Source organism: Larus michahellis, chromosome 1 (assembly GCF_964199755.1).
Source record: "Larus michahellis chromosome 1, bLarMic1.1, whole genome shotgun sequence".
Lineage (NCBI taxonomy): Eukaryota > Metazoa > Chordata > Aves > Charadriiformes > Laridae > Larus > Larus michahellis.
This window is the reverse complement of record NC_133896.1, coordinates 222,372,468-222,393,035: the sequence shown is the minus strand read 5'-3', so window position 1 is coordinate 222,393,035 and position 20,568 is coordinate 222,372,468. Positions and strand designations below refer to the sequence as shown.

At 47.1% G+C, this 20,568-nt stretch overlaps 1 protein-coding gene across 3 annotated transcripts; it reads right to left on the bottom strand.

The window, feature by feature from the left end:
* Positions 1-686: 686 nt before the first annotated feature.
* Positions 687-12,039, bottom strand: CCDC90B (coiled-coil domain containing 90B). Of its 3 annotated transcripts, none has more exons than XM_074572486.1 (9): positions 11,911-12,039; positions 9,622-9,741; positions 7,498-7,601; positions 5,105-5,206; positions 4,374-4,415; positions 4,223-4,294; positions 4,086-4,139; positions 3,222-3,336; positions 687-2,086 (listed from the first exon to the last, which is right to left on the bottom strand). In XM_074572486.1, the coding sequence occupies exons 1-9, from the start codon at positions 11,999-12,001 to the stop codon at positions 2,031-2,033; spliced, it is 756 nt and encodes a 251-aa protein (XP_074428587.1). In that variant the 5' UTR covers positions 12,002-12,039; the 3' UTR covers positions 687-2,030. The 3 variants fall into 3 exon arrangements, with proteins under 3 accessions (XP_074428587.1, XP_074428589.1, XP_074428588.1); XM_074572488.1 differs by having other exon boundaries at positions 7,498-8,901; positions 11,911-12,007; XM_074572487.1 differs by lacking the exon at positions 11,911-12,039 and adding an exon at positions 10,060-10,204.
* Positions 12,040-20,568: the final 8,529 nt, after the last annotated feature.

The window sequence follows — 20,568 nt, the reverse complement described above, 5'->3', positions numbered from 1 at the left end:
CAGTGCAAAAAAGATCAACCCGAGTCATTCTGCATCCAGGGAAGGCACCGGAGCTGGTGAGGGGTCTGGAGCACAAGTCTGGTGAGGAGCGGCTGAGGGAGCTGGGGGTGTTCAGCCTGGAGAAGAGGAGGCTGAGGGGAGACCTTCTCGCTCTCTGCAGCTCCCTGAAAGGAGGGGGCAGCCAGCGGGGGTCGGGCTCTTCTCCCAAGTAGCAAATGTTAGGATGAGAGGAAACAGCCTTAAATTGTGCCAGGGGAGGTTTAAATTGGATATTAGGAAGAAATTTTACACTGAAAGGGTTGTCAAGCATTGGACCAGGCTGCCCAGGGCAGTGGTGGAGTCGCCATCCCTGGAGGGATTTAAAAGACGCGTAGGTGTGGTGCTGGGGGACAGGGTGGAGTGCTGGGCTGGGGAGTGTCAGGTGATGATCTCGGGGGTCTTCTCCAACCTAAATGATTCTGTGATTCGGAGAACTTCAGAAATGGTTGTAGCTTACAAGATGGGTTTGTACGTGCACCAGTTACAGCAGAGACAAGTGGCTGCCGAGGAGCTGCTGAGCTCCTTGCTGCCAGCACCATCGCCTCTTGGGCACACACAGACAACCGGAAAAGCGGCCTCAGCGCCCACTGTAAACGCACTGTGCCCGTTTGGTCCGGTAATCTGTATTCAAGTCTCTCAGTCAGATAGCAAATATAAGAAATTAATTTTATTTTCTTGAACAAAGATGATAAATATTTTAATGCACAGAATATAAGAATTAGCAGGATACCAGAAGGTTCAACTGTAAACAGAATAAAACTGCAATAAAAAAAAAATTGCCACTAATCAGTACTAAATACTCTTTACCCCATAAAGGGCCTACTCTTACTTAGAAGTTTAATCCAGGAAGATTTTTAACTCTTATTTTATTAAAAGACTCAAACCAAGCATATGCATTTGTACTCGACAACATGTAACTGCTTCCGTTTTGGAAGGCATCCGCCTGCTACGGCCCATCTCTGCAATGAGTTGTGAGGTCCTCGCAAAAATGTAGAGTGGTCATCACCAGAAGCTGGGGGGGTCAGCGTGTCCCCCAGCATTACAGAACAGTCCCGAGGAGCGTGGAGATGGTAGGGAGATGACCACCACCCCGCTGGCACCACTAAGATGCTGAGTATTTCCACATTACAAGCCAGATCCTATACCCAGAAACCCTGGGAGGGTTTATTGGCAATACTCTGCCCTGCTCGGAGGCGCTAAGAGCACTTTCTGCCCCAGGGCTGTAACGCACAGCTGGGAGCGGAGGCGTTTTCCCTTGGAAAGACAGAGTTCTCCCATTCTGTTTACCTCAGGGGTTACAGAAATTGCAAGAGATACTTAAAAAAATAAATAAATAATAAAAGTATATGGAGACATTTTAGTTCTACATGAGATTTTAAATTTATGTAAACCAGTTTTCAAGAAAAACAAGGATTCTTTAGTAAAGGCCTTGGAGGGTGCGTTTATACATAAATAAAAACCCCAAAGGGCTAGGCTTCAATCCATCAGAAAGGAGAGGAACGGACTGAAGGCGAAAATCCAGATCCTATATTTAAGACTAATTTTCTTAGATCAGAGTAGGTCTGTTGGAATCTGGCATTATTTTATTCCCATATTGGGAATACTAACTTGGGAACAGTATTCTCATTTCGAAGGCCTATCACATGTTTAATATTTCCATTTCAAGAGGAGCCGAGAGTGAGAACGTTCAATTGAGAATGTTCCGTAAGAAAACAAAACTAATTCTAAACCACTTCCTGATTTAGCATAAGGAGTCCTTTGAAATAAATACAGTATTCAGTGGAGGACAATGAAATATTACTATTTGCCTACTTTCCCCCAACGGTTTTGATCTTTAGTGTTACATATGCAGAAAACATTTTTAGCGCACAGTAAGAATATCAAAACAAGAAGGTACCACGGTTATCTACAGCACAAACACGATCATCGGACTGATGTTGCCTGGGTGGCCTTTTCTCCATCTGTATTTGATGCAGTTATTCCGGTTAGAGCTACTTCCAGAACCTGTAAAATCCCAGTGCTATCGCTAAGCAAGTGAATACCGAAGCTGTTAAAAAAAAAAATAAATAAAATAATTAGCTGAATGCTAATTGTATCACCTTCTACATACAGGAAATTAACTGCAAACAGATGGAAGAACGACTGTAGAGCAGAGCCTCCTAAACTTCCTGAATTGCTGCAGGTGCGATAGAATAATTTTAGGAGACAATGACTTGTCTTAAATGTAAGATCCTGCAGCGTAGCACTGCCCAGGTGTGAGACGGGAGGCGACATGCAGCAGCCCGAGGAACTGTGTTCTCAGGGACACCTCTGAACGGCTACAACGGGCTACAGGAGCTCTCCCTATTGTCACCCACCTACTGGGACCGGTAGCACGGGAGAGACGGCTGTGCCAGCTCTTGCAGTAGATGTGATTAAGATGATTTCCCACTGAACGAAAAGGCAATGAACTAACAATACACCCGTCTGACACGACATTAAGGCATCCCGGCAGCGCCTCTGGAGCCTGTGAGCTTTCGGATCTGTTGAGTTGCTGCTTCAGCTGGTGTCAGAATAAAGCTCATTACGTTTCCCTTTGCACTTGCTCTCACTTCCAAATATAACACCTGACTCTCTTTTCGTCCGGCTCCAATACCATAAAGATTTCAGTGGTTACATATATATTGCGAAGACAACCCCAAATCAGACTGAAGTTCGTCTGGGGGAAAGTACCAGTACCGCCACACCGGAACCCTGTGCCTGTGGAGGACTGAGTGGGAGGCGGGACTGGCCGCCAAATACCAGTCCCAAATACCAGCAGACTTTCAGGGTAACTTAAATCTGTGCCGGAGAACCGTGGGAACAACTCTGCCACGTGAATGGCTGCCCTGCAGCAAGCAGAGGTACAGTGAGACTAGATAAGGTATTCAGACTTCTTTCCTAACCTTTAAAAAAAAAAAAAAAATCACGTCCACGTTCCTCCTGGTGTTCTGTGCACAATCCTAGTCCAACCGCTGCAGTGTCTGCAGGTTCCCACCTCTTCCGTGTTCTCTGTCACGTTTCTTTCACTGGGGAGGATCGGCCCCCGCCCAATCCCAGTTATCTGCTGCTACACAACCGAATTCACTTTGCACGCATTCTTGAACAAAATTCTATACACCCAAAATACAATACTGATACTCACCTCCTTGCCTGTTACATACCTGCCAAATAACGTATCGTATCGAGTTTATTTGATTCCATGAGTGTTTTTAAGGAAGCTATTTCAGTGTCAATTTTATTACTGATTTCTGAGATAACACTGTTGGTACTTGAATCCTGGAACATGAAAGAGAGCATGTATTTGACAATGATCTCTAGCCCTTTCACCTTTGAAAAGCCACACAAGAATACCACAATTTTCAGCCTGTCGCTGATGTAAAATATGGAACTGGTGAGACCTCAGAATACAGAGAGCAGCATTTAATACGACCCAGAAAGAACGTTGAAGAGGGAGACAGGAAAAGAGAAAACCGAGATCGCGCAGGCTTTTGTCTCTGATATGCCAGCGCCTCCTAAAGGAGGCACTCTACAGCGCATAGACAGTACCCCTACATTTCTGCAAAAGAAAGGTGGCATTCACGAGCCACATCCAGAAAAGGGGTACAATGAGACACGTCCGTCTTTGCCTTCAGCGCCCGCGAGCAGCTTCGAGGACTTCCAGCCCTTGAACTATCTGCCTGGCTGCCGGCCCCTGACCCATCCCTCTGGAGCAGCCGATCGGCTCGTCTGTTAGTATTTGGAAGGGCGGTGTGACAGCGCCCACCCCGCCGGTAACAGCCTGCACTTAGGATACTCCGGGAGCAGGAGACAAGGCTCACATACCTCTCTCTGCCCGAACAGTGCTCAGCGCAAATCCCACAGACCTCGGCAAGACACACGTCCAACAGACACGGGTGATGCAGCCCAGCCTTTTGCGTTACCATAGTCAAAAATCTACCGACTTTCACGACAGTTTGGGGTTTGTGTAACACGCAGCACGTAACTGTATCCCGCTCAGCAGAAGATGAGCTTTGTTTAGTACTTACTTTCTTATGAAACTCTGTTGTTGCTTCCATCAGTTTCCTCTCCTGATCCGTGAACTGTGGATGAACGATAAATCACAACTGTAGTAACGGAAAACACGACACAGCACTGACGAGGGTATCTGCGTAGACCAGCTTACCATATCTGTCACTCTGCTCCTTTCCAGGTTTATGTCTAGCTTGCTGTCAGCTCGGATCTTACCGGTTTCATTCTTTAAAGCAAATAAAGATTATGAAAATAACTACTTACTTTCCCCAATGGGAGCGTGTAGGTACTTGCTGTTTACTTACCATTAGCTGCTGTTTCACTTGATCTAATTCAATTTTCATTTTCTAGGTGCAAAGGAGGAAAAGAAAAAACAATTTTACAAATTCAGAAAACTGCTGACCAAGTGAGTCAGTCATGCAAGCGTTACCACCGCGAGCACGCAATTACTCTTCCATAATTTTTCTCCCAGCGGAGCAATTAAGTATCCTAACTAGTGTACTCAATCTCTACGACCACATATAAACTGCTGGGAATTCTCCTCAAAACAAAGGAATTATTTTGTAACGATGATGATTGTGTTATTCTGAGACTAAAGACAGCAGAAAAATACCAAAATGCTATCACGTAAAAGCAAAATGTATCTAAATCACCGATTTATTATTATTATCATCACCAGTTTATTACTATTATTATTAAATTGTTGCAAAGAAATGGCTGACTGCTCTCCCTGCATTGTATGGTTAACAGTGACCAGACTCTACCAGAATCCCCTTAAATAAAAATACAGAAGACAATTCTAAGATGTGTAGATTATTTTTTTCTTTATAGCAGAACTGAGCAAGTCTTATCTCGTGAAATATATCTTTTACGTGATCACAGAAGTTGTAATCTACAAACACTTCAAACTCTGATAAAAGTAGCCATGATTACTTTTACATTCGTATTTTGTTCCACAAAAATGTACAACTGGTATAACCCAACATACATTACGATTGAACTTCATTAAAGCTTAATTAAAAATATTTATTAGTACCTCATTCTCTGCTCTCAAGTTTGCAAATTCGCTTTTCTCCAGGATGACCATATCTTTTCGAATGGAGTCCAGATGTGCCATGATCTGCTGTAAAGTTATTTCCTTTGAAGCAATAAAACACGTCAGTGATTAAGGTGCCCTCTTTCTGCTAAGTACAGGACAGTTCAAGATTTTTAGGTCTGAAATTATGACATTAGCTACGGCAAAGGACAAAACCAGGAAGACTCTCCGACAAGAAAGTTACAGAAAACACAGGATTTTATAGCTGAAATTTGTTTGAAAGACTCAGGAGGTTTTGGTTTTGTACTTTTTCTGGTGCTTTAATACACTAACTCTGAATTTAAGCAAAAAAGCCAGAGGTATTAGTCCAAGTAGCTATGAAATGAAATAGACCCGAAACTTCAGGTTAGTCCTTCATTCTCTTGGATTTTCAAGGAGCGTTCAGTAGCCTGTGAAACAGTAACCGTTGGTTTGAATCCAGTTCCGAAGGCAGCACTTCCATTTCTTGCCCACAAAGTCATCAAAAGCCAAGGATTCAGTGATACAAATATCACACCGTCCTCTCAGCGTTGTGAGGCAGACTCGTAAAAGACTGCTGAAAAGCAACGAAAAAAGCCTTCCTGGTGTTTGGACTTCAACTGCTATTTATAAACTACAGAGCGAAAAAAGAGAAAAGAAAATAAAGGGAGAACCTTTGTATTTCAGAATCTCAAAAGCAGTACTCCTTTAGCAAGGAGGAGGAGGTTATCCTCCTATGTAGCACAGGAAGTGACATATCTCTGCGGGATTCTGCTTTTAAAGCTGAGCGCCCGCAAAACGAAGAGCTCTCATTCAGAGCACAGTCAAACAGTATTTCTCAGATCCTATGTTGAACTGAATTTGTTAAAACGTGCCCTGATCCAGCTCCCACTGAAGTCTGACTACTTGGCTGAACACAATGATGTTTTTACAGTTCCTGGGAGAACCCCAGTTGTATTTACACTGAGGAGCCAATCTGCCTCATCCCTTCTTCAAACATCCAGCGTCAACACTGACTACACTGTGAAAACCAGGGTTTCTGCCTAACCCAACTCCATGCAAATTATATTCGGGATACTGACTTTCTTTACATATAATAGGGTCTCCAAACAGGAAGATTTCCACTTTGATGAAAAAATTAGAGGGACAAAAGTTCTCTTCTTCTGAGATTCACAGAAAAAAGTTCAATAACTTTTATTAAGAATAAATGCCAGTAAGATAAAAATGCGTTGGAAGTAAGGCTCAGCAGTTTAAAAAACCAGCAACGAATGCGCAATTGCATTAACTCGTTGAAGAAGAATGGCACGTAATTTCAGCTTGCACAGCCTTCCTGGGTAATTATTAAAACCATTACTGTGCACCAGAACTTTATTATCCCAGCCCAGATGTCTGGCCCACGAGAAAAACTGAAGTTCTTTTTATTTTGGCAATTTGTTAAAAGCGAAACTCGTCACCACCTCTATTACCAACAGAAAAACCAGCCGTGCTGCTTCACTGATTCACTGCCTCCAGACACGGCCACAAACGTGAACTTGAGTCTCCAACGGAAGGAGACGCCTCGATGCTTTGCTGGAGTGCAGGCTGAGGGGCTGAGCTGAGCAGCACGAACTGCGAGGTTTATACCAACGATGAAATAATTCGCTTCTGTCCCCAAGGGCACACGACACACCACAGATGACATCCAGCCGGCTAAAATCCCTTCCTCCTAAATCAAGGTGGCTCTGCCCACTCTGCCTGCTGGGAACAGTTCCCGGCTCTGTACTTTCATATAAATTGTGCCCGGGTCAGGGACACGGAGCTGGCACAAGGCAAAAAATCAAACCAAGGCACCGCAACGGCTCTGGACAACCGTGTGGCGGTGTGTGCCCTCACCCTAACCATGTTTAGCTTTTACTACAGATGTAGCTTTGGAGACTGAAATGCAGAATAAAATAATGGAAAAGTTTTAATAGTTTTTAGTTTAAGAATAGGAAAACAGAAAAAATACGCTGTATCTCAGACCCGAGTTGACATTTTTAGTAAAGACAGACACTGACAGGCGGGTTCGTTATCTCTCAGGAACCCCGCCTTGAGCATCTCTTCTGCCCTCTGCTGTAAAGCACAGTTAAAAATGTGTCGTCACCTCAGAGCTTTTCAGCAGCAAACGAAGCAATCTCTGCCCTGCATTGATACATTGGGGCTGCATTTGGAAAACACTCCTGTGAGATGAAAGGTGTAAGGTATTACTATTCTTAATACCACCTTGAAACTTAGGGAACCTATCTCAGTGAAGCGTTTACAGTACTACAGAGCTGCTCACTCGTCTTGTAAATACATGACTATGAGCCGTTATAGCTAGACAATGCTGCGTACGTACACCATACATTACTTCTTACCTGCTGAGCCTGCGTAACCATATCCTTATAGACTGTGTCTAAGCTGACATTCGACAGGGTTATCAATGCTGACACGATGGTCTCCGCTTGCTCCTTCCCAAAGCCTAGAAGACAGTTGAAGGATTACAAGTTAAAGTACTATTAGAAAGCTGGATGAAGAGATGAGCAAGAGGCACACGATTAACTAGGACACTCAAGTGCCACTACAGTGGCAACGGGAGTCAGACGGCTACTGAAAACTGTCAGCGAGGAGCCAGTCACTGTGACTTTGAACTAGAAAAAACAGATGTAACGCTGCAGAAATCTGAAGCACGTTAACTTTCAATACACTGAAATAGTCCAAGCACGCGGCTGACAGGAGGACCAAATTTCTGCACATTGTTTAACCTTGTTGCCTTATAAAAATAATTCAGCAAAATTTTACTTTATAATGAACTTTTGCAAGTTCCGTTAAAACCAAACTTACCTCGAGCTACGTAGTATGCATCCTAAAGAAGAAAATGAAAAGGTGTGCATATATTGAAATGGTTGTGCACAGGTATGAACACACGCAAAACTGACTGTAAAAACTGCTGCATCCATTGCCTGCAGAATGAATGCAAACTGGGACTTTTGCTTTCTGATGATAAAAATTACACTTTGTCCACTTCACCCCACAAGTTCTAAAGGAACTCGAAGAAGAAATAGCTGAATTAGTACTGGGGACAAGTAACGTCTCACAGACAACCTCGGTTACCCAAGGACTGGAAACCGGCAAATACAATGCTAGTTTTTAAAAACAGTTGCAGAAGGGACGCAGGGAACTACCAGCTGACAAGTCTGACGCACATGAAAAGAAACAAACATTGTTAGTGGACTATTAGGAGTCTTCCAACTATTAATACATATTATTATTAGACCCAAATAGTGAAAAAAATCCTAACCTCAGATTGTATAAAGCTCCTACTGTCACTCAGGAGAAAGATCTTGCGATTTTACAAGATAGTTGCTAGTGTGATGAAGCTATCAGCTCAATGCTTAGTAGGGATCAATAAAGCAAACCAAAGCCTTAGGAATTACTAAGGAAAGGAGCGGAGGACAAAACAGATGCAACATTATGTCACTGTCCAAAGGCACAGGACAGTCAGTTGCCAAACAGTGCCGGCAGCTCTGTTCCCTCCCCTTTGAAACAGGTTGTGATAGACGTGGAAAAGATTCACAGAAGGGCATCAGGAATGATCAAAAGCGTGGAAAAGTTAGTGGTCAAGGAAAAATTCAGCTAGGCCTCTTCTGTTTGGAAAAGAATCACGGAGGTATATGACGGAAGTTTACATAGTCATGAGTGGCATGAGAGATCAGATGGTCATTCCCTCTTCCCACAAAAGCGCTGAGCGGGCATCAAATTAACCTCGTGGAAGCCAAGTTCTGCATAAACAAAAGGAATGGATACCCGTAACTCCATGAGAAAGGACGCTCTGCGTACTAATCAGGTTATAGTGGTTCAGGGACTGAATAAGCTTATGAAAAGAATTCCACTGAAGGTTATTAAAACTCACACCTGATCCAAAATACCTTGAGGGTGAGAACAGTTGGAGGCTTGCTTGGCAAGTACAAGAGTATGTGTCACAGGCATCTGCCCCATTTTAACACTCTTCTGCAGGCACTGACTCACAGCTGCTGCCAGGAGACAGAACCCAGGGCCACACAGACCTTTCATCGGACTTCAGACAGCCCCGCTCACAAACTAAAAGCGCACTATGCTACTGCAAGTATTTCTAGTTAGAGACAAACACCTTAAGTTACTATTAGCAGGCTAGTAGAAGGAACTTCTACTAAAGCTTCATTTTTGCTAGAAAACAGTTCTTTAACTGGTATTGTTACTTTAAATTTCTTGAGTATATTATATTCCTTGGCGGGAAGACACTACATAAACTTGCCTTACAAATAAGGTTAAGTTGACCTATCAGTTTATTTGTACTGAAGCATCAAACTATCAGATGCCTCTCCTTCGCCAGCCACCTCAAGAGGCTGCCAAAACATTTTATAGCACAGCGTTTTGGTACTTTGAGAAAATTGATAGCATTCAAAATTTTTGTACTTTTAACTAAAAGTTTTCCTTTGAATTATTTATCAGGTATCACTTACCATGGGCTTCCAGATCCTGGACTAACGCGTGGGTATCAAAAGTCACCTTCCTCTGCTCCAGGGGAGTGATATCAACTCTTCTGACATCATATGACTTCCTAATGAGCGTGGCAGCAAAACCTGGAAGGGACAACATGTGACTTAAACTTAACTGGATTCGTTCATCATGCGATACGATAATTTTTATTTCTTTCATCACAGCAAAGCTGCATGGATGTTGCAACAAAGAGCTGGATCCTTTTGACAGCTTGGTTACAGCACACGTCAGAAACCATCAGTCCCTTTTCTGTAGGAAACCTATACTAACTAGGACTCGTATATCAATCTTAAGTACATTTGTAAACTAGGAAGCTGTACGTCCTGATACACTAAAATTAAAACCACCATAACCAATTGTTTTGTAATATTTGAGAAACATAACTTAAATCACATTCCTACTTTTAAAACATCAGCAGTTCTAACACACAGCTAATTTCTGCTGGTTACAGCTAACATCATTCATCTGGTTCTTCACAGAATCCCTCGACCACATTCTTCTTACACTTTCTTCTATCACGACCCCTTCCAGCAAGGAGAGTGCCACCTGTAAAGATAAAGCTACAGAGTTGGGTTTTTTTTTTTTTAGAAAGTTATGCAAATGTAATGTTCAGAATGAATTTGTTTGTTCACCAGAAAAGTAATGGGGAAACAAAGCAATACGATGTTTGTACCCAGTACTGCAGATGGAGGTATTAGTTAAAGATCCACCCTATTTATTACAGGAATGCCTTCCCACCAGATGTTTTGCCACTTCTCCTACTTTATTTGAAATATATTTTCCCTTCATCATATCTTTGTGGGGCCTTGCATGTTATAGATTCTGTTCTGATAGATTCTTTGTTATCTAAAAAGCCCTGTTACTTCTAAATCCATGCTTATTTGAAACCGTTCTGTTGGCTCTCTGCCTTAACCAAAATGTTGTTCTGTATCTTATCTAGACCTTTACACAAAAGCTTTGTATCATTTGAACAACAGGGAAGTCATATTGTGCCACTGCTAGACAAATCAAATTATGTGCTACCTTGTATCTACTCTAAAGAAATGACTGTAACTAAGACAGCCGTAGTATCCAAACCAAAGTCTGTATAAGAAATTAGATTAAAGAGTCAAAGGAAAGATTTGTATTTAAGTGCATGAACATTGAATACTATGCACAAATAATTTAAAATAATTCTAAAACTTATGGTGGAAGAAAATGTTCTTTTTTGGCTGAGCCACAACAGCTTTTAAACACAGAGCTTTCTGTCCTCCAAATGCGTTAGTGTTTTTTTTTTTTCCCACTGGATTGAACATATATATCGTCAATATTATAGCATGAAGCTTTTGGTTGTCTAGCCATGCTGCTCTTCCTCCTATTGCTTCACTCCTGTATTCACTCCATCATAAAATCCTTTACATTGGAAAAGATCTTTCAGATCATTGAGTCCAACCATTAACCTAACAAGCACTGCCAAGTTACCACCAAACCATGTCCCTCAGCACCACACCTAGAGGTCTTTTAAATACCTTCAGGGATGGCGACTCCACCACTGCCCTGGGCAGCCAGGTCCAATGCTTGACAACCCTTGCAGTGAAGAAACTTTTCCTAATATCCAATCTAAACCTCCCCTGGCACAACTTAAGGCCGTTCCCTCTTGTCCCATCACCTGTCACTTGGGAGAAGAGCCTGACCCCCACCTCTCTACCCCCTCATTTCAGGCAGCTGCAGAGAGCGAGAAGGTCTCCCCTCAGCCTCCTCTTCTCCAGGCTGAACACCCCCAGCTCCCTCAGCCGCTCCTCACCAGACTTGTGCTCCAGACCCCTCACCAGCCTCACTGCACGGCTCTCAGCCCAAAGCTGTTCTTAAAACTGACTGATGTTTCCACAGGCCGTAACTGAGACGCCATTCTGTGATGATTTTCTGCACCCCTTGGCTGACTCCCGTTGCTCCTCCCGTCTCACACGCCGTCAGTCCCCACAACCGCCCTTGCCCATGCAGCACACCCCCTCCCGGGGACTCGCCGCAGCCCCACGGGAGGTGTTTTGCCTCACACAACCCACCGGCAACAGGCCCCCAGGATCGCTCTCAGGCATCCGGCCCAGCCCGCCAAACGCCCTGTGCAGCCGCGGCCGAGGTTACCCACCGCCGCGGTAGCCGGGTGCCCCCTCCCGCCGCTTTCCTCCTCGCCCCCCAGAGGAGCCGGGGGCCGCCTGCCTCCCCTGTGCTCGCACAGCCCGGCAGACTCGCCGGCTCCCTCCGGCGCCTCTCACCTCTCCGCGGGCCCGGAGGCAGCAGAGCCCGGAGCGGGCCCGAGCAGCAGCCCCAGGCGAAGAGCGCGGCGCAGGGCCCCGCTCCCCTCATGGCGGCACCACCCCTCCGCTTCCGGCCCGCCCTGCCTCCCCACTGCGCAAGCGCGGCCGCCATCCGCTTCCGGTCGTTCCGCGCAGGGCATGCTGGGCACTGTAGTCCCCGGCCGCAGGGTGAGGGCGGCGGCGCTGCGCCCCCGTGCGGAGGGGAGGAGTCACAGCGCCGGCTGCGCATGCGCGGACAGCGGCCTCTGCCGGCGGGAGCGCGCCGGCCGCCATGTTCCCCCTCAGCGGCGCGTCCCGCATCCGTACTCGTTTATAAGCTCAAGTTGCCGTCAGCAGCCTGGCTGCTCCAGACCACTGGCGTTTCTCATTGCTTGTCCAAGGCTTGGAGACATGCAAGAGGCTGATTTGTGGCAAATCAGCGTCTGGGTCGGTTGGGGTTTTAGGCCCTTGGTGGCAGGGAGCAGCCTGGCGTCTGGCACTATGGAGTGTGCGGAAGGTGTTGATGCCTGTTGGGAGCCGAGATGAACAGGCAGAGCTGAAACACCCTCAGGGCACAGTGGGTAGAGGAGGGGATAGGAAAATCTGCCGACTGCTCTTGCTTGGAAAACGCACAGGGAAGGGATGTCCAGAGGGAGGCCTGCGTGGGTCAGTGCGCTGGTCCAAGGGCGCCAGGGGTGGGCAGTGCTCTGACAGCCCAGGAGTGGAAGCGCATCCCGGGTGTCACGCTGCAAGTTAGAAAAAAGAACATCTTAAAGGACACCTCACTTTACTGCCAGACAGCGTGTGCGCTTGGGGAGGTTTGTCGTAACGGATCTGGCCAAAACGCCTCGTGAGGGTGCGGTGGCCATATCTGTGCTACGCTGCGGAGCAGCGGGTAGGCAGCCTTGCGCCAGCTGAGTTGCGTGCGTGTGTTGTCAGCCTGACGGAGCATCCTTGAGGTGTATGTGGGACTCAAGGATGGTGTTCCCAGGGCTTTGGGCATTCCCCAGAGAGTGCTTAAACCGAAGTTTGAGTAAGACAGACTTGTTAATGTTGTCAAGCGCAGGAGAGCTTGTCAAAGACCTTCTTTGTAAGGGCCCAGACATTGCTTGCTTTTAGGATAGAATGATTTCTGGGCTGGCAGAGCCCCGAGAAAAAGCAGGTGGCCTACAATAGGCCGTACAGAATTCAGAGCAGTTCAGAGCTGTATAGGTGCAGGCGTGGAGCATCCATGCAAACAGTCTGAACGGGCAAATTCCGCTCTGGAGGCCACAAACCTATAGACCAAAAATGCAGGATCTAGTGACGCGAGGGCTGAACATTCACTGCACACGCACACAATCCCAATTCAGACTTTTGGAAAAGAAAACAACTCTGAATTTCTTTTACGTATGAGCTTTCATGCCTGTGTACAGAGTTAGAATTAGATTTGTGATGGAGAGGACTGTGCGGAGTCTAAGGGGCCTTATTTTCTGCCAGCTCTATTTGGGTGATGTGAACTGCTCCTGATTTAGACTTGTTTCCCCTCATTCTCTCTCCTGAACTTCCTCTGGGCTCAGACAACTGCCATAGGTGAACCTCTCTGAGCCTGTGTCCAAATATCCCCAACTTTAAATATAAAACCAGCCCTGTCTCCCGTTCTGAAAGATGAAACTAACTGGATCCGTGGGATTTTGGAAGTCAAGCTTTCAAACTGCAGCCTGTTTTCATGTTATTCCCTAATAGAGCAAAAACCAGATTTTATAGCCTCAGAATATTTTTGCAAAATTGAATAGTTTTTCAGTTTGTGCTAGTAACAATAAAATACATTAGGCTCTCTCAGAAATCTGTTTCACTGTAGAAGTCCAGGGATGCTGAAGTTGCATCTTAAAATAAAAGTGCAGACCTGAAAAAAGGATTGCTAGTGGTACTTTTAAGAAAAAGTTCTAACTGAAACAGTAAAGTTTGAGAGCCATGATGTAAGACATCGGTGAGTAAAAAAGATGCATTTTTCAGCAGTTCTTAGCAGCTGCAGGTTGTCTGAACTCACCCCTTTGTGCTCTTCCGACAGACCTGCTTCTCTCACAGCTAGTACGCTGCAACGCTTTAAGCCGAGCATGTTAAAATTCAGGCTTTCAGAGCAGAAATGTCTCCTTGTTAGTATAAATCCTTTGATTTTCAGTTACTTGAAGGTCCCTTCAAGTTGGCTTCAGCCTTCATGAACTGCTCATCTCCATTCAGTGCGAGGGGCTGTCGTTTCAGTGGACTCGCTTACGTGGCACTTTGGTCCTGCCTCGTTTCCTTCCTGGGGGAATCTTTAATTTTTCGGAGGCATTTCCTCGTTCGGGGCATGCCTTTCATTGAGAGGACTTTGAGGATGAGAACAAAGGTGAAGTAAGGTGTGTATGGGGTATCTGGGGGAAAAAGCACTGTACTGGTGGCAGTTTTGGGAACCAGGGGGATGAAGCTGCCAAGCAGCCGAGGAACTCACTGGAAGGGCCGTTAGCAGGAAAGGAAACGCCTGGTACCTGTGCTGAGGTTTAACTTCGCAGTCCTGCCATGGTAACAGATGCAGGATTCGTCAGAAACGCTCGAACAAGCCTAGCCTTATTTAAAGCGCTGAGTTTCCAAGTCAACAACTCCGGTGTTGCCAAGATACAGACATTAGAAAAAAACCCCCAACAATAGCAACAAAAAGCTGTCACTAAGGGAGAAGAGCCCCGAATCCGCGCCCTCTCTGCGGGGACATCATTGTTCAGCGCTAACCGTGTCACACGCAGGCTCAGGACGGCAGTTGCTCCTTCAGCAGCACGAAGTCCTTTCCAACCACAAAGGCTTCCCTCGCAGGGCAGAAGGGCTGGGTGCCGCAGGGTGCTCATTTTCGACTTCAGACGGCCAGCGAGCCGGCACGCTGGGTGTTTTGGAAGCTGTAATTTCTGGCAGCCGGTACCAGCAACTGAACTTGGTTCATCTTAGTAACAGAGAGAGCTGCTCTGGAGATAAGGGCAGCTGTCGCCGCTTGCCGTAGGAGGGCAGCAGCCTACAGCCAGACGGGCTCTGTTGGTGGGAGCGTGTCTTCTGATCAACTCACCCTTCTGCTCTGTTTTATTTATTGTCATTTATACAAATAGGGCGGAGGGCAGTAGGTGGTGGAGTCTCCTTCAAGTGGTGGAGTCTCCTTCTCTGGAGACATCCCAACCCCGCCTGGACGCGTTCCTGTGCCACCTGCTGTGGGTGACCCTGCTCTGGCAGGGGGTGGGACTGGGTGATCTCCAGAGGGCCCTTCCCACCCCTATGATTGTATGATTCTGTGATTCCTGTGCTCTCAGCCAGCCATCCTACAGCTTTTGCACGCACACGAGTAACACATCTCTGTATTGTGTGTTCATCCATCTGGACGAGGGCCCGCAGCAGGGATTGCTCGTGCCGCCGTACTCTGCAAAGGTGCTGTAGGGGAGAAGGCACTCCTCTCAAACAGATGAAAATAAGGAGGGCAAGCAGATGTGGATCCCCAGCAGAAAAATGTTGAAACCAATGAGGTGGTCGGAAAGAGGGAAACTAATGAGGCAAGCTAACTAATTTTTTAACCTTTCCCCCTGTTTTTTATACAGTATATATTTTTCTCTATCTGGCGTCCTTCATGGGAGCTCCCAGCTGTCGTGTCTTGGCTTCAGGATACAGATCAAAGGTTTGGCATTGTGGATGGTGGTGCTATCTAGTCAGTGGTGTGTGGGGCTGGAAAGGACCATCTGTCTTGAGTCCACTCCTGCAAACCACGAGCACACGTACCTCCTTTTGTCTTCCTGTTTTCTTTGAGATCTTTCCCAGCCTAAGGCTGATTTTCCCACTGAATCACTAGCAAGTTCCTTTCCTGAGTTTATGTGAACCAAAGATTTTCAAAGCTAGGTATCCCCTGAACTGCATTTAGAAACCTAAACTGCTGCTGGATTTTTGGAGATATTGAGTACGAATGCCCTTTCTCTCTGCTCTCTAGTTTCTGAATATTTCTGAGCTTCCCACCCTCAGAAGAGGTCTGGGCTGGGCTATGGCAGTCTCTGTATTGGCCGTGTTAGTGGGCACAGGTTCCTGAATTGAGCCCTTGCACACCTCTTCTGGGTGTCAAACAGAGTACAAACGGCTACAGCAAAGCAAGATACTATTTAATCTCAACAAATGGAACAGAGCATAAGAGAACGAGGAGTTTAAAATGGTAAAAGTGTCCAAGTGGTTGTTTACACGCCGTAAGTCACGCCTCCCTGTCAAAGCCGGGGCTGCTGGGCAGGGGCCTCAGGTAGATTTTATTTCCATGGATGCTCAGGCAGAATCCATCCCTTGTTAGTCCGTTCTCTGCTGTCAGCCTCCTGTCAGTCTCTGGTGATCAGATACTGGTCACACAGCTTATATTGAAGTCTGGAAGCATCACGCTGTCCGCTAAAAGATTGTCTTTTCATGGTGCCCACCCTGCTCCTCTGGAGCTCTTTCTGGTCATTTGGGTGGTTCTGTAGCCGTCCCGCTGCTAAGTGAACCAGCGTGGAAAGGGAGAGTCAAGGAGGCAGGGAACTTTGGTAGCAGTGGTAGGTGATGCCTGTCTCCTTGAGTCTTTCTGGACTCCACCTCAGTCCTGAAACGGGAAAAAGGGAGCATCATGCCACCACCAAGTGTTGCAGCACCACTGAGACTTGGGGGAAAGAGGGAAGATGGGGACTTTTGGAGAAGGTTGCCTTCATACGTGCTAAAATCTCTGCTGGGACTCAACCTGTGAAATTTGCCATGATACAAAGTGGCCAAACGTCTTGAGTGCAGCACAAGTCCCTTATCCTCTCCCAGTTCATCCTCTACCTGGTGTTGGGATCATCCATCTTTCATCCCTGCCCCAATGGACACCTGCATACCCCTCCTCCCAACCCTGTTCTCCTGTTGCTGGGGCTTGTGCCACGGGAAGCAGAACTGGTTCTGATGTCTCCGTCACCACACTGCTGAAACAAAGCCAAAGTGCAAGGTACAGCTTGGGAGGCAACGGCGAGTGGGGCCGAACAGCCTGGAGTGGGACAGGAGACAGCTGGTGTCTAGAAGACACTTGCTATTAATCATAGTAAGGTCCTCTCATCATTTCAGCACTGGTTGGGTTGTCTGTATTTAGGAACATGAGACGTCTGCAGCGTAAGTCTCGTTTCCCATCGCTACTCAGGTCAGAGTGTCGTGCTCTGGCTCTCCTTGGTGTTACAAAGGCAGGCTCTGCCACTGCTGGCTACTCAACAGGCTGGTGGGCTTCAGCGTTTTGCTAGCAAACATCTGGCAGGATTTCACTCTCCTTTGCCAAAGATGCCTTGCAGGCAGCATGTTGTTACCCAGCAGCTCTCCAGAGCTGCTTAAGCTCTTTACGGAAAACCCAGAGGAAAGGGCCGGTGCGTTCCACTCCATTTTGAACTGATTGGAGTTTAGGAGCGTAACTGTGCTTCAGAAACACACTGAGACAAAGAGCAGGGAGCGGGTGACTGATTCCAGTGCAGATCAACAACAAAATAGCTTCTATAATCCTCATAGAAAGGAATTCACCGAGCCGTGCTTTCTGGAAAGCTTTCTTCCTTCTGGAGTACCTATCACAGTCTGCTTTCCAGCTAGATGAGCACATTTGCAGTAAATTAGATTACCTTTGAAATAAACATGCAGGATGGGGCACAGGAGCCTGTGGTAGGATAGGTCAGTGCTCTGCATGATTAATTTAGTTACATCAGGCTCAGATAAATCTTACCAAATTTAATTTAGATGGAGTATGGGCAGTGGACAGGCAGACTTTGAAGCTGTGGTTGGTATTAATGACACTCTGTTGACTTTCGTCCTTGTCAATGTTTTGAGTAACGTTGTTTGAGACCCCAGTGGGGAAGGAAAAAATAGGATAGTGAAATAAAATGCGTGATCGCAGATGTATTCGATTAAGTCTCATCTAAGTCAGTGAGGTTGCTGTAGTCAATGGAGCCGTGCTGCCTTGTGTCAGCAGAAGCTATTGCTTGTTCTTTGTAATCCGGTAGTACTGAGAAGCCCGAATCCTGTGTCAGCCTGTTGCCATTGTGAAATTTCAAGGTGTAGGTTCTGCATGTGGCTGAAGGCAATAGAGTTCTAGTATGGAGATTGGTTAGGGAAAGAAGACTTCAGTCCTGGGTTGCCTGATACTCCTCTTGCCTGTCTTTCTGAATTATCTTCTCTGCCCTCCATAGCGCTGCCGCCTACCACCTGTGTGATATCTTCAGTGGTCAGGTCCACCCCTCGATCGTGAGCCCAGTCTGTATGTTGCATCTCTGCCTAGATGTCCTGATGTTCCCTGAACTCACCAAGCTTACGTTCCCAGTCTAGGCCACTCCAGAGATCTAGATGGTTTCTGCTCCCTTGTACTCTGATGGCATTAGGGTACACCGCGAGTCGCCGTGGAGACCAGCTTCAGTGCAGGTAAGGCCTCACTGGGGAAGGGGATCGCGGCGGATAAGGCCGGCAAAGGGCTCTTTTGAGGGCTCTTTCGAGGGCTCTTGTAGCCAGGAAAGGCGGCTAGCTCGTGCCGAAACCGGCAGCTCGGGGGCGGGCTGCTGACGCAGCAGGGGCGGAGTCAGCGTCACACGCGGCAGCTCTAAACGGGCGGTCCCAGAGCGCAGTGGCCGGCCGCTGCGCACCCAGCACGCGGGCAGCCTACGTGGGTCACCCAGGGCGGCACTGCAGTGCGAGCGAACGAACAAACAAGGAGCAGCATTTTTGGTACGGTGGGTCACTGGAAGCCTTGAGTCTAAGGTAAGCAGAAGCTGGGCAACCACAAGCAGAGGAACATCGGCGTGCAAGGGCACCGGCTCAGGGCACGAGGGAAGCGAACAGCAGAGATCCTCCATCTCCCGGTACGAGAAAAGAACGTGGCCGCAAAACAGTCAAAAGCTTCTGCGAGGAAAAACATGGGAACTCAGACTGAGCTCCTCTGCAAGCATGTGGCTGTGCAGGTCTCGGGCTGTAATGAATGCCTGAGTCTGGCACTGCTCCCACAGGGATCCAGAGACACTGTGTGCATACGGTGCGATCAAGTAAATGATCTGCTCAGGAAGGTGGTTGAACTGAAGGAAGAGGTAGAAAGGTTAAGAAGTATTAGGAACTGTGAAAACGAAATAGATTGGTGGAGCCATACCCTGAGGCAAAGGCAGCAGGAAGAGGCTCTATCAGAAGTGGATGACCCACTTCCCTCCTGTCACCAGGCAGAAGGAGAGGACTCAAGGGATAAGGGGGAGTGGTGTCAGATCCCTCCTCGGAGAGGTAAGCGAAACCTCTCACGGCCCCCCTCACCATCCCAACTGCCCTTACGTAATAGGTATGAGGCTCTGGAAATTGAGGACCAGGCGATTGAGGATGGAGGAGCTGATCCATCCAGTGAAATGCACAGTGCTCGTCACTCACCCCCACGCCTCAGGACGTCCTCAACAAAGAAAGAAAGAAGGGTTATTGTAGTAGGTGACTCCCTTCTGAGAGGAACAGAGGGTCCTATCTGTAGACCGGACCCATCCCACAGGGAAGTCAGCTGCCTCCCTGGGGCCAGAATTAAGGACATACAGAGGAAACTCCCTTCCCTGGTCCAGTCATCAGATTACTATCCGCTACTGATATTTCAGGTAGGCAGTGACGAAGTAGGTACCAGAAGTCTGAGGGCAATGAAGAATGACTTTAGGGCCCTGGGACGGCTGGTTAAGGGATCGGGAGCACAAATAGTGTTCTCCTCTATCCCATCATTTGCAGGGGTAGACGAGGGGATAAATAGGAGGAGCCAGCAAATTAACTCCTGGCTCCGCGACTGGTGCGTCCGGCAGGACTTTGGCTTTTTTGAACATGGGCTGATCTACAGGAAACCAGGCATGCTGGCATCAGGCGGGGGAAGCCTAACCTGAAGGGGAAGAAAGAGACTGGGACAAGAATTAGCAGGGCTTATCCATAAGGCTTTAAACTAGGTTTGATGGGGGATGGGGACGAAACCAGGATCACAAAAGTGGTGCCTGGGAGCAACATAGCAGTGCTCATGGGTATAAGTGATAGCAGGGTCTTGCAGCCTGCCTCAGCGATGGTGGGGGATAGTGAATTGTGTGGCAGCATAGACACAAGGAGTAGTGATAATTTGGTAGCTACAGTAGTGTCCGAGAATGACCAGGTGCAAATCAGGGCCTGTCCCCCCAAGAAAGTGGCAGGACAATTAACCCAACTGAAGTGCATCTACACTAATGCACGCAGCATGGGGAATAAGCAGGACGAGCTGGAGGCCATCGTGCAGCAGGGAAACTATGATGTAGTCGCCATCACAGAAACGTGGTGGGATGACTCACATAGCTATAGTGCTGCCATGGATGCCTATAGGCTCTTCAGGAAGGATAGGCAAGCAAGGAGAGGCGGGGGTGTGGCCCTGTATGTTAAGGAGTGTTACGAATGCTTTGAACTTAATGATGGTGATAATGGGGTTGAGTGTTTATGGGTAAGAATCAGGGGCAGGGCTAACAAGGCAGATATCGTAGTAGGAGTCTGTTATAGACCGCCCAATCAGGATGAGGAGGCAGATGAAATATTCTATAAACGGCTGGGAGAAGTCTCAAGATCGCGAGCTCTTGTCCTCGTGGGGGACTTCAATTTGCCGGACATCTGCTGGGA